General features: G+C 34.4%; 1 protein-coding gene across 1 annotated transcript in view; it reads right to left on the bottom strand.

Annotated features, from left to right (window-relative positions):
* The window catches only part of LOC100373767 (protein-tyrosine sulfotransferase 1-like), an 85,966-nt gene that overhangs the window by 28,767 nt on the left and 42,734 nt on the right, over positions 1–14,465 (bottom strand). Inside the window, exon 2 of the mRNA XM_085491129.1 lies at positions 4,370–5,387. Coding sequence (XP_085347255.1) covers positions 4,370–5,235 — 866 coding nt within the window. The 5' untranslated portion in view covers positions 5,236–5,387. The remainder of the gene's footprint in view (positions 1–4,369; positions 5,388–14,465) is intronic.

Here is a 14,465-nt window from a genome sequence, read left to right as displayed (position 1 = left end):
GATTCAGCGACAGATATGAATTTTTTCTGTATTACACCAGTCAATTGCTATTGCTATACATACAACAGATGAATCTATTTTGTCACATGGTAAATTACACACAAAAATAATTACCATTGTGGATGTTAAATATCGATCCCGCCTTCCCAGTTCGATCTAACACGTACACAGAAATACATGCAGAGATACTACAATGGTATGACCTTCGTTTGTCCTGTTTTTACGTTCATGCATATGATCTCGGGGGGTGAAAAGAAAATGGTTTATTGCACAGGAAATAGCTGTTATTTTTTTTTATTTTGATGACAGACAATTTCATGAGATTAACTCAAATTTAAGTAACTACTAATGGTAATAATGTACATCTTCTTACATGTATTTATAGTTTATTCACTAGGTAGGGATTCACAAACACCCCTGGTGAGTGAGAGAGAGTTGAGTTGCTTGCTAATGGATCATAACTCCTGCAAATGGATGGAAAATCCTGTTTGGTTGGAATTCAATGACACACTGGCATTTATGCCGCGAATCCCGCTGGTTATTACTAAACAACGCAGCAAGTCATCTTTCAAAGATACAATGATAATTGAGATTAATGGCGTAGAATGGATAAAAGCCGCTGTTCATTGAAAGGAAATGAAATCGCACACAAAGCCACGACCCGAAAAAAGATCGTATTTCCACTGATGGATCTAAACAATGGGATGGTTCTGCAAGTTAACAAACATAGCGAAACTAATGTAGCCTTACCCAATCACCTTGTGCATATTTTTAACATGCGTCATTATTTTTTTTGCCATAATTTTTTCCCCGCCAAAATGTTTAGCATGTTTCTACAATTTCTTCACGAATTTAAGACTTAATGAACATAATAATAATATCAAAATGCTAATTTTCGATTTAAGAAACTAACTTCCATTTTTTTTAGGTACAGGTTACAAGAAAAAAATGCATATTTTTCTGTAAAATGGATAAAATGAGCAGGCAATAATAAGAGAGAAAACAGTAGTTGAATCTTTATCAATGTAAACACTAAAGATTTTGCCAGTCTATGGCTTGTGGGGGTTGATCATTAAAAACTCTGAAGGAAGAGAAGGATATTTTTTTTATTTCCCCTAGTTTTGCGTTCAATTTGAATTCCTCCTGTAAACAAATTCTTTAGTTTAAATAGCTTTCCTCTATCATACAAGTGGTTTTAAATAAATATTTAGTTTTCTGTAAATTTTCCAGATTTTTAATGTCAGCTTCTTAGTGATAGAAAAACAAATTAACAAAAGCATGATTACCATGTTCTTGATAGAGGTCATAGGACATCTGAAGGGATTTTTTTAATTAGTAGAAAATTACTGATACAGACTTATATTAAAGTTGACTGCAAGCGTGATTCCCTTGTCGGTATTTCTTCAGTGGTTTGACAAGCAGCATGTCGTAACCATGGAGAATACAGACAATATACAAATGCATGATATTACATTCTACTAGCCCGTAGGGGCTCAAGGTGCACTGTCACAATCATAGTATTTAATTAAAAAATATTTATGGCGCAGCGTTTACTTGAACGATTGCTACTGAATGGATCCAGATACTGCACAGTGAGAGTGCTCACATAGCAACCATTTTAAAACGCAGGTATAAAATACCCAAAAAATAACAAAACCCAAAAAATAGCAATACCCAAAAAATACATTAGGATCATGACTGAAGGGTACTCAGTATGCTGTGCATCGACCTCCGCTGCGTGTCGGTTGATACTTAAGCTGTACTGTCTTCGTGCATACTTTGAGGTATTCTCGTAATAACCTTATATTATTATTTGTATTCGAAGATGCACCTAACTCGATTTTTTTTTTAATAATCAAGAACTAAAATGTCATAATTTTAATATACATAGATGCTCTTTTAGAAGCATTGTACCATTTTAATTTAAGCTGCTGATACTAATACAGATTTTACATTAATACATGTACTTATATGTATATGATTTTATCAATTCAAAATTGTTGTGAGTGTTTTTTGGAACCACTTCAGCCTTGCTACATAAACAGTGATACCGGTACTTTCATTTCTTTATAAGGACAAATGTTTTAAAATTATTGGCTTTTTCTTATATAAACACATTATCCTATCTTTGTAAATTCAGTTCTCTTTTGTTCTACATTTGTTGCTAGACCAGATTCTCTAATACAAAAATGTACTTAGATTTAACATACTGTGGAATACTTTATTTTCGCTTGGAATTCATTTTCGCTATTTTTCGTTGAAGGAATGATTCGGTGAAAATAAAATCCAGCGAATATACCTTTTTTCCATTCAACTGGTCAAAAATCAGTGAAAATAAATTCCATACAAAACACCAAAAATATCTTTTCAGCGAAAATTATTTCCAGCTAAAATAAAGTATTTTACAGTAAGCGAAACAAAAATTTATATGTTGGTCAGAAATCAGTGAAAATAAATTCCATACAAAACACCCTAAAATAAAGTATTTTACAGTACTCACATGTTAAATGTTAGATTTAATTTATTACACTGTGTAATCAATAGAAGTTCATGTGTTCAAATGTGTGCTTGTATACTACCGGTCCTTCATTTTTACATTAAAATGTTTCAAACAGAATCAAAAAGTTTCTATTGGCCAATAGAATAACATTGGAACATTTCCAAATGATGTCATCACAAACAGCACTCAATGATTGGGTTGTTGGATTCAACTGCCATTGAAATTTCTAAATATTTATAAAAATAAAGGGAATGGGTTTGTAATGTTGATAGTATTTTATCAGCCCTCTATTTGATATTTTAAAAGGATGCAAAACAGAGAATTTATTTAAAACTGTAACTGCTTTGAAATATTTTGAAAACAAGATGGTAATGAATAGTGTTGGTTCTGATTTACGCTGATTTACAACATTGTAATAATAACAGAAAAGAAGAGTAGATGAACTACAACAAAGTTAGACAACGATGCTTGAAAAATCAACTGTTATTTCACTGTGCATCATCATCTGTAACACCAAATACAATATGCAATTTCCCAGTGAATTTACATAATTCCTCATCACCTACCTTGAAAAACAATTTTGAAAAAAAAACAGGACAAAATTACCGGTATGTAACTCTAATTTGTAAAAGGTGGCAAAAGTTGACTGTGGCAATCAATTGGCTTAAACACGTATACAACTCTGACATTTAGGCTAGAGTCAACATGATTTTATTTCTAGTAACTATACATCTATTAGTGAATACGCAGGAAGTTGATTCACCCACTGGCTGATTAGATCAGCCGATAGTGAACGTGGGGAGAAAGGAACACACTGAAAAAAAACATTAGGATTGAAGCAAAGTAATGATGGAACAGTATTTTTTTTAATTTTAAGTTAAAACTACTAGCTGCCGGGTACTACAGTTATATTTAAATTCCGGTGTGTATTCTCAATGATTTAAATAATCCACTAAGGACGACTTTCATCCCGATATGGCGTAGCTCGAAGAAGGTACTGTCATCAGCAAATACGTGAATCTAAACAAGATTTGAAATAAATGGAAAACATGGCCTTTTGAGAAAAGCTTTGAGCATGCATAGGTATCGGGCACTAGAAAGGCAGATGATAGTATGAGTCATACTCTGTAATGACTGTATGTGCTATACATGGCAATTAATGACTTTCTACGTATCCCATTCTACAGTCTTCAGGTTCTATTGTTGTGCTACTTGCGCTACCATTTCACTACTAATTCAAATACTTACTACCATACAATGAAGGGCCATTGCCGGAATCTCAGATTATTTTGAAAAAAATGACTAAGGAGTATGATTACCAAGGCCATATTAGGGACAGTATTGCTACCAAATCTGGATCAGTATCGCCACCAAATCTGAAATAGTATCGTTACCAAATCTGGAACACTGTCGCTACAGAGTATCACGACCAAAACGACCAAATCAAGGACAGTATCACTACAAAATCTTGAACACTAACGCTATCAAGTAACGCCATCAAATCAGAGACAGTATCACTACCAAATCTTGAACACTAACGCTATCAAGTAACGCCATCAAATCAGGGACAGTATCACTACCAAATCTTGAACACTAACGCTATCAAGTAACGCCATCAAATCAGGGACAGTATCACTACCAAATCTTGAACAGTAACACTATCAAGTAACGCCATCAAATCAGGGGCAGTATTGCTACCAACACTGGACCAGTATTTCTACAAAATCAAGGACAGTATTACTTCAGTACAGTACTTCTATCGCACTCATGGGGATAATTTCTCTAGCACACCAGGACCAAGTAAATTCTGCAATAAACTTTAGAATTATAAATTTGAAATACTGAATGATACAAGGCAATAAAACTTACTTTGACAGGGATATTCCACCAGGCTTTCCTACAGCTTGCTCATGATGCATCACGTTCTCATCCCAAGGAAGGTCCAGGAATTTCAAGATATTCCGGAGCTGTGGCTCTGGGTGTAAAACTAGTTGTTCATAAAACACAGGGAGACAGTACTTAGATCCCACCTGCATACACTGACTATACATATTCTCTATCGCCATATTCCATTTTTGAAGACAGTCCTTATAACTAGTGATGTCAAATCCAGATATCGTCACTTTCCGAGAAATGATGGAGTGTGTCGTGGCCCGCCCATCACGAACCATAAGAATGTACTTTGCACTCGGGAATAGGTCTCGTAAGTAAGTCATTGACTTGAGAGTGAATGGGTCCTTGTTGCAGAGCCGTGGGGCCGGTTCTCCGTGCTTGGCAATTACTTCCAAGATAAATGCTGATAAGGCATCGTTTATTACGCTATCAGTGAGTCCGGCCTCTACAAGCCGATTCCATTCTTTAGGCGAACGTTTCCATGATTGTCGCATGCCTAGTAATCTCGGGACTAGTCGAGTCTCTTCACCGCATCTCACATCATCATGTGCGTCCAGCATTGCACGCATCAGTGTTGTGCCACTACGCGGCACGCCACCAATGAACACTAGTGGCATGTTTCGGTCATAAGTATATACCTGGTTGTTTTTTTCTATAGTGATCTTATCGTCCTTGGGTACCATACGACCGGTGTACTCTGGTACTTTGTAGCCGTTCCCACAGGGCCAGCCGCCATTATGAAGATAAAAGACCAACAATATAATACCGACTAATACTAGTCCGAAACGTAGGTTACTATGTCGTCTTTGCATGATTTGACTAATTATTCGCAGCAATAGCATCAGTTACAAAATAAATACTAAACTAAAAGCAAGACAAATAAAAACACGAAAAAAAAAACTTTGGTAATGTCGTCGTGGCAACCACTTTTTCCAGCCTCAAGATCCTAAACAGTACCTCTGCCCAAAGGAATTAACTTGGCAAATTCACAGCTCTGCAAGAAAAAAGAAAATAATTTAATAAATAAAAGTAAGTTACCATGACAACACATGACAAACCATTCATTATTAACCAGACTACATTTTACAAAATTGTTCAAACGAAATGACATCTGGTCATAACTGACTGTGATGAAAACAGAAAATGAACAATTTGATTTGAATTTCCTTCATCTAGAAATCGATCAGCTGCCATGTATTTGTTACATATCTACAACATATCTACAATTATGTTTATGTAGTTTTAAATATGCACTGAAACATAAATCTGATACATTTGGTCACAAACTATATTCTTAGACTATTTATCTTAATAAGTATAGTATATTTTATTTGACACTAAATAATATATTTTGTTACATTATCTGTGGTCAAAAGACATTAAATATAATAAAACACAAGTACACACACGAGACAAAGAAAATACATAAATAACTAAAGTCTAAGTAAAATTACTTATAGTAAAATAGTATGCTGTCATTAAATTTGCTAGCACTATTGGCAATGAACCCATCTCTCGAACTTAAAATTTTTGTAAACATTTGTTGTTTTGATAGTTTAAGGATACTTTCATTATAAATGCTAACTACATTCAGAAATTCAGTACGAGCATTTGTTATTCCAGTATGGTTACAGTCTAAAAGTGTATGGATTTCATTGCCAATAGCCCCATTGTTAAAAGTTGGCACTTTCTTTCCTCTGGAGGTATCCCTTGATATCTAAGTATTTCAATTGGTAGGGTATGTGCAGATATCCTAAATTTGGTGAAGCTGGTTCTATGTTGTGCATTTTTTACTTGATTCAAATATGGTTCAAATTTATATGTAGGTTTGAACTGAGTGTATGTACGTAATTTATTGTTTTGGGTTGTCTGGACTGTTGGTAGCCAAACTTTTTCAACATAGATTTCTTTTAATTTTGACTTAAGCAGAGTATTGTCATCAGCATCACCAGTTTTAGTTATCTCCTGTAATTTATTTACAAATGTTGCCCATGTATTACCTTTGATTTTGGTTTCTGAGATGTAAGCACAATGTACTAAGTGACTGCAATTGCTGGTGTTGTTTTCAATTCTTTTCTTGTATTTAAATAATTGTGCACATATTTCAGTAATAACAGGATAACTTCCAAGTTCAGCTCTAGAAGCAATATTACTTGAACGCCTGTGCACTCCTAATACACTCTTATAGAACTTAATGTGAAGTTGCTCAAATTGTGATCTGTCATTAAAGAGATTATTAACAAATCTTTTTGTATCAATTTGATCATCCTGTTTAGATTTGTAAATCTTGAATCTTAATAATCTATTCATTTTGGCACTGAAACAAACCCTTTTAAGGTTACGCCACCACCTGTGAATGTTAATTATCTGAAAGCAGATGATTAACTGAAGTCAGGTAAGGCAAATATGATAAATTAAACATTAATATTTAAAACTTAAGTTACGAAACAAAAGTTACACATTGTAGTATTTAACATGTGCAGCCATAATGTGCTCTAACATATTCTAATTTTCAACTGAAAACAGTCCTTAGGGAACTCACTTAATCACCCACTCACCTACCCATGCACCCACCCACCTATACCCACGCAAAACCCATGTACCCACCCACCTATACCCACGCAAAACCCATGTACCCACCCACCTACCCATGCACCCACCCACCTATACCCATGCAAAACCCATGTACCCACCCACCTACCCATGCACCCACCCACCCATGTACCCACCCACCCACCTACCTATGCACCCACCCACCTATACCCACGCAAAACCCATGTACCCACCCACCTACCCATGTACGTACCCACCCACGTACCCATGTACCCACCCACCCACCTACCCACCCACCTACCCATGCACTCACCCACCTACCCACGCACTCGAATCACTCCCACTTATTCATCTCTCGCACTAGCTCATTCATTATATCGCTTTAGTCAAACAAGTGGCGTAACTAACTGGCCATTTATGCACTCACTGAACTCAACTCATTCTTAAGCATTCAGTCATTGAATCACTCAAAAACCCATGCACACACTAAAATCCCTGTCATTCACTTACCATACTCATTTGCTCATTCAATCATTCTCTCTACCTTGATCAATCAAACAATCAATTAATCAATCACTATACGAGTCAAGACCAAATCTTATTTACATGATGTGCTTGGTGCAAAATATAAAATAAATTCATATCCTGTAAAATACTTTATTTTCGCTGAAAAGAATTTTTGGGTGATTTGTATGGAATTTAATTTTCACTGATTTTTGACACGTTGAGTGTGAAATATAGGAAAAAATGTATATTCGCTGGATTTTATTTTCACTGAATCATTCCTTAAGCGAAAATTAACATTCATTCAGTAACATTCATTAAATCTATCGTCTACTGACACTATTTTTTCCCCGATTCATTTTGGCCATTTACAACAGAAGACGTGTTGACCAAACGATAAAATATAAAATCGATTTATCTAAACTGCTTTAATTTATATATGGACAAATTTCATAAAATACTGCGCAATATTGAAAGAAATTTGCTAGGGGTGTGCTGAAAGACGAAATCTTGTGAAAATCACAGACGTTTCGTCCTGTACTGCAGAGAAATATTTCAATTTTCCCAATTTTCAAATAACGTCACTACTACATTATCTCATACGATTAAATATTTATAAAAATCAAATGATTTGGAACAAACAAATGAGTAAACAAAAACTAAAATAGCGTCTGATACGACTATAACTGTTGCAACATTGAAGTAGTTTCTCAAGAGCTTTTTTATAATAAATAATAAATTTTCAGTCGTCTTTGGATTCACACCAAATGACCGAAATTCACAGCAAGGTAACAAAGTTGAAATGAAAAAAGGGCGTTATCGTCTGCACAGATTGTCCTCATTGAATCTGTTTTACGCATTGTACTGTATCCTATGATTTTGTCGGTTATAGTTTCAGTAAGATATCGTAATTGTTACAAACGCTATTCAAGAAAATTTATATTCCTCTCGAAATTAAAGCAGTTTTAGAATAAGTTATATATTCAGTTTATTGGTACAAAATTCACAGCAAGGTAACAAAGTTGAAATGAGAAATGTCGTTATCGCCTACACAGATTGTCCTCGTTGAATCTGTTTTACGCATTGTACCGTATCCTATGATTTTGTCGGTTATATTTTCAGTAAGATATCGTAATTGTGACAAACGCTATTCAAGAAAATTTATATCCCTCTCGAAATTAAAGCAGTTTTCGAATAAGTTATATATTCAGTTTATTAGTATGAGATGAGATGAGATGTGATAATCAGTAGTGGCAGAAAGCAAGATAAAAATAATTACATATTTGAAATTCATTCATGTTATATGGTTGAAATAGACCGTGAGACAAATACAGTTAGTATGCATTTGCCTTATTGCACGTTTTGGCAAAGACCTGTAGTCAAATCACAGATCTTATTCACAGCGCCTAACCCTTTTCACCACCTATTCCCTCTTTTCATCACAAACTAACAAAATAGTCCCGTTTATAGTCTGCATTTTTCTACAGAAGATTAGGAAAAAGATAGCAAAATTGAGTGAAAAAACTGAAAACTGACTCAAATTTTGTCTGTTGGCACCAAAATTAGGGCTCATTTCCAGAAATATTGAAGAATATAGGCAAAAAGTGCAAAAAAATTTGGCCGAGAATGTCTGGTGATGAAAAGGTTGAAAGTCGCAAATTTTGTACTGTTTTGATCACAGCTTGCATATTATTTGAAAAAGAAATTCTCAAGAATAGTGAATTTTCCTCCAGCAATTTAACCACCTGACAAGAAATGAACATTTTTAGATGCTATCAGTCCACCTGTGTGTTTCTTGCCATTTATAGTACACAAATACCTTCATTGATCTCCTAATTTTACAACCATGTTATCATTTCAACACACTCAGCTGCTTAAAACTATGATTTTAATTTTGCTTCAAACCATTCAATAATGCATCAATATTTAGGTGGTTAGGTTGGACAGACAAAATCAAGAGGGAGTTAAAATAGGAGATGAGAACCAAAGTGATGGCAGTGAACAATATGGGAGTTAAGAACCAAAGTGATGGCAGTGAACAATATGGGAGTTAAGAACCAAAGTGATGGCAGTGAACAATATGGGAGTTGAGAACCAAAGTGATGGCAGTGAACAATATGGGAGTTGAGAACCAAAGTGATGGCAGTAAACAATATCGGAGTTGAGAACCAAAGTGATGGCAGTAAACAATATCGGAGTTAAGAACCAAAGTGATGGCATTGAACAATATGGGAGTTAAGAACCAAAGTGATGGCAGTAAACAATATGGGAGTTGAGAACCAAAGTGATGGCAGTGAACAATATGGGAGTTGAGAACCAAAGTGATAGCAGTAAACAATATCGGAGTTAAGAACCAAAGTGATGGCAGTGAACAATATGGGAGTTGAGAACCAAAGTGATGGCAGTAAACAATATGGGAGTTGAGAACCAAAGTAATGGTAGTGAACAATATGGGAGTTAAGAACCAAAGTGATGGCAGTGAACAATATGGGAGTTGAGAACCAAAGTGATGGCAGTGAACAATATGGGAGTTGAGAACCAAAGTGATGGCAGTGAACAATATGGAAGTTAAGAACCGAAGTGATGGCAGTCAACAATATGGGAGTTAAACGAAGTGATGGCAGTGAACAATATCGGAGTTAAGAACCGAAGTGATGGCATTGAACAATATGGGAGTTAAGAACCAAAGTGATGGCATTGAACAATATGGGAGTTAAGAACCAAAGTAATGGCAGTAAACAATATGGGAGTTGAGAACCAAAGTGATGGCAGTGAACAATATGGGAGTTGAGAACCGAAGTGATGGCATTGAACAATATGGGAGTTGAGAACCAAAGTGATGGCAGTTAACAAAATGGGAGTTGAGAACCAAAGTGATGGGAGTTGAGAACCAAAGTGATGGGAGTGAACAATATGGGAGTTAAGAACCGAAGTGATGGCAGTAAACAATATGGGAGTTAACAACCAAAGTGATGGCAGTGAACAATATAATGGTAGAACTCATTTAAGTGATGAAGACAAAATAATCTTTATAGTAAAGTTCACCGATGATGTTACCGAGCATTAACAAATTTGGGTAATTATTCATAAAGACATTTAAAAAATATAAAAGTTGGAATTAATAAAGTCTTTATCATTCACAAACGTTGCCAACATTTGATCTATTTTACATACGTGAATATGTTACAATTAATATATTTTCGGTGAGATCTTGTAAGCGTAAGAAATACTATCCAACTAAAATAAAAATGATAAATTCAAAAAGAGTAAAAAAAATAGACAATACCTGATCACAGAGAACTGTTCCTAAAAATGATAACATGCATCCCCCGTTCCAAGACCCACGATACTTAATTGTCACACGGAACTCGTAACACACTAACCAATTATAAACCTATCCAATGAATTATTCAAAAGCACTGCGACTCACTAGCAAACGTGAATTCATTTTTTTTGGTGCAATTTTAACGGTGATTACAACTGTAACCATAAACCGGTCACACGTTGTAACCTGCTCGTATCATTATACCTCAATTGTCAAGCGCATACTTTCAAAGGATCTGAATACAATAATTATGACAGAGGGGAAATCATTAAATTTCCAAACAAATATCAATTTTTCTACTCATATTTTAATCAGTTTCCTGCACAGACAGAATGAAACATGCATGCCAATACGTAATAACACCTGCCAATTACCGTTAATGAAACCAGTATTAAAAATAAAAATAGCATAAGCCAGAAAATTGTCAATTAATAAGCATACGCATACATTTTGAAATATGAAAGAAAATCCTTAAAACCATCGCTTTTTTGTGATTTCATAACTGAGAAACGTGACGCTAATGTAAAAAGTTAGTTCTCAATCATGGAAACAAGCCTAAGAATAAAACAGCTCTATAAGTTCAGTATGCATAATTTATTATATTAGACACACTCCATATTGAAGTTTCAACTTTAGAAATGTATTAAAGTTGCCTGTAAGCATGAAGATGTTTTTTTGAACCATTGCTAGGGACACAGTATGAAAAGAAATCTTGTTAATATAAATGTTGCGAAAATGTAATTTAGTATGCATGTATGGCTTCTGTGTATTGAATGGCAAGTATATGGTTGCTATGGTAACCGCCCACCTCTCCTTCAGGGAGTGTACTTTAGAAACAGACATGCGGGTTAGACATGATGAACCCTTCCAGCATCAAATTGCAACTGATGGATGAACGGCATTTCAAAACCAAATCTGTAACTCAAAGACGCCTTTAGATTTTACGTCTATTGAGTTGGTCAAAAAAAAAAAAAAAAAGATCCATTTCTGGACCAAAGTTTATTTAAAAAAGGACGCAGTTGAGTGATTTTGTTTTTGTTTTTCTATGATACATAAAGTAGAAAATAGATCTGTGCATGAGTAATCAAGATATTGGGTCACCAACAAACATTTCTCCCTATTTTTTTGTTCACAGAAACAGATCTAAATTTGTCTGGTCTTTCTTTCATAAATTTTCCAAGAGAAAATTTTCTGCAATTATCCTAATTTCTTAAATTTATTTATTTAATATTCATGTTTTAGTCCTAACCTTTGATCTGTATAAGCCACCATTCGAAAAAAATTATAAACATTATACCATGCAACCTGTTGATTTGTTAAATTTGGAAAGTTCAAAATTATTCTAAATGATTCTCTCTGTCTTAACTTTTTCACCACCAGACTTTCTCTCTCTCACCCAAATATTTTTTCAAAACTATGTGTTGTGTGATTGGTCATAATTCAAGGTTTTTTAAAGCAAAGTATTACAGTTATGACTGTTCTTTTCACCACCAGTTCCCTCTTTTCATCACTGATTCACAAAATAGACCCATTTATAGTCTGCACTTTCCTTCAGAACATTGGGACAAAAATAGCCAAATGTTTTGAGTAAAAACTTAAAATTTATTCAAATTTTGTCTGTTGGCTCCAAAAAATAGGGGTCAATTCAAGGAATATTGAAGAAAAAATAAAAAAAAAAAGTGCAGAAAAATTTGGGTGAGAAAAACTGGGCGTGAAAAGAATAAAACTGTCCAGTGTGTAGTGTATGTATAGTGTGTATGATATCGGTGAAGACCAGCCAAAAAACAGAAGAACTAGAACAGTAAAATACAGAAACACATAGTACCCGGTAGTGTCACTTTTAAAGGGGCACCTTCCAGTTAAGATTAATTTCACAACAAATTTACTTTCTGGATTAAAATAACAATGAATAACAAAAGATAGATTAACATCGTAAACAACAAAAACAATAGTATCCCATGATTCTTTGGTGCAATCCATGGGATTGAGCGGTTCCCCTTTAAGGACCAATACGACAAATCTTCACAGGTGGAAAATTCCACAAAGTTCCCCAGACTCATAAAATTAACGAATGAAATTAAATGTGGTTTAACAATATACACTGATATAATCATATAATCTGTGATCACACCATTATCTACGTAATATGTGTAGTTACACGAGGTATGTATATTGCTAATATAGCCATCATGGATTTACCCAGACACAAAATGTAATTACAACCGAATGATTGATTACACTATAAATGTTGTACGTTATTCGTACTAACAGGATGTAATATGAATTGACGACTGTACATAGACTTGTACATTAAATCGCCAGTTTTATAATATCTTGTGATGTTCTGTATTTCTAATAAAGAGCAACATTTATTGCACTATTCCCCTGTCAACAAGGGCCAGTCAAACACCGGCACCTGCTGAGGACTTCAACCAAAGTTCCCTCAAAGTTGCATCTTTCGTTTATAACCCCAGGTTATGTATGTAATATCACCGTCAGCTTTCTATATGTAATGCTTGTATCATGTAATATTACGAATCTCCGCTCATGGATTTATAGCTTTTCTGTTAAGTCTGTGGTGCACTTGATCACTCACAATAGGGGGTTGATCCAGTTTTTGGTGTTCAACCCACGTATGATTTCAAGTAAGATCTAACATAAAGTACGTTACTGGTTATACATGTATCAATCACGCACATCGGCATTACGATTACACAGAGTATCGGTATTTTGCACGTTTACTACCGTAACACATGCTTTGAAATCTGTATATACAAGTCACAAGCATGTAGTCACAGAGGGTACTTCAATCTAAAAAGGCTACTTTCGCTTGAACAGGGGCTTAATAATAGGAAGTCTGCATTTACCACAGAGGCTTTCTGTTTACTGTCAAAGTATTAATTTTCACTCGTATTTAACTTTGCTATTTTGATATTTGATCAATCATATTCACTCGGTGTTAAATTTTCACCGATTTTTCAGTGAAATAACGAGTCAATACAATAATTGTGATATGATCACATGGATTTAATTAATTAGTAAATATCACTTATCAACAAAATTATGCAAAATTAAAACCCAGTGAATATTTAAAGACCAGGAAAACAACATAATGCTCCCAGATGAAGGAGCTCCACAATGCAGGAGAATGCAATTCACAGTTTTTTTAAATATAAATTTTCATTCTCTAGATATTCAACCTTTCATCAGTATTATGTAATCTGCCATCTTGATTCTCCAGCAAAGGATTGTGGGTAAAGTATGACATCATGAAGAGAATGACAATTGATATAAAAAACTGGTTGCATTTTCCTACATTTTAGAATTCATTTATCTGACAGCATAAAGTTGATTGCCTGGTTTTCTCATTTAACGTGTTTAATTAAACTGTGGGTTTTATTTCAGTTGTAAACAAGCAATTTTTGATTGAGATGAAAATTACATCTGGTGGAAACGAAATATTTTCACTGGATTTAACAAGCTGATTTAAGCTTAAGCAAAAATAAAATTTTTTCCAGTATATGAATACAAAACACATAATTATGTGACAACATGGAGATTAAACACACATGCAGGATTATACCAACACCAGAATAAGACAACTCATGCATGACTATTTTATTTTTTATAATGTAATAAAATATTAACAGAAATTATATGCTACCCTTGAAATCTGATGGCCTTTTTTCA

The sequence above is a fragment of the Saccoglossus kowalevskii genome, chromosome 16 (genome assembly GCF_978046115.1).
Source record: "Saccoglossus kowalevskii chromosome 16, keSacKowa6.1, whole genome shotgun sequence".
Classification (NCBI taxonomy): domain Eukaryota; kingdom Metazoa; phylum Hemichordata; class Enteropneusta; family Harrimaniidae; genus Saccoglossus; species Saccoglossus kowalevskii.
This window is presented reverse-complemented; position numbering and strand designations above follow the sequence as displayed.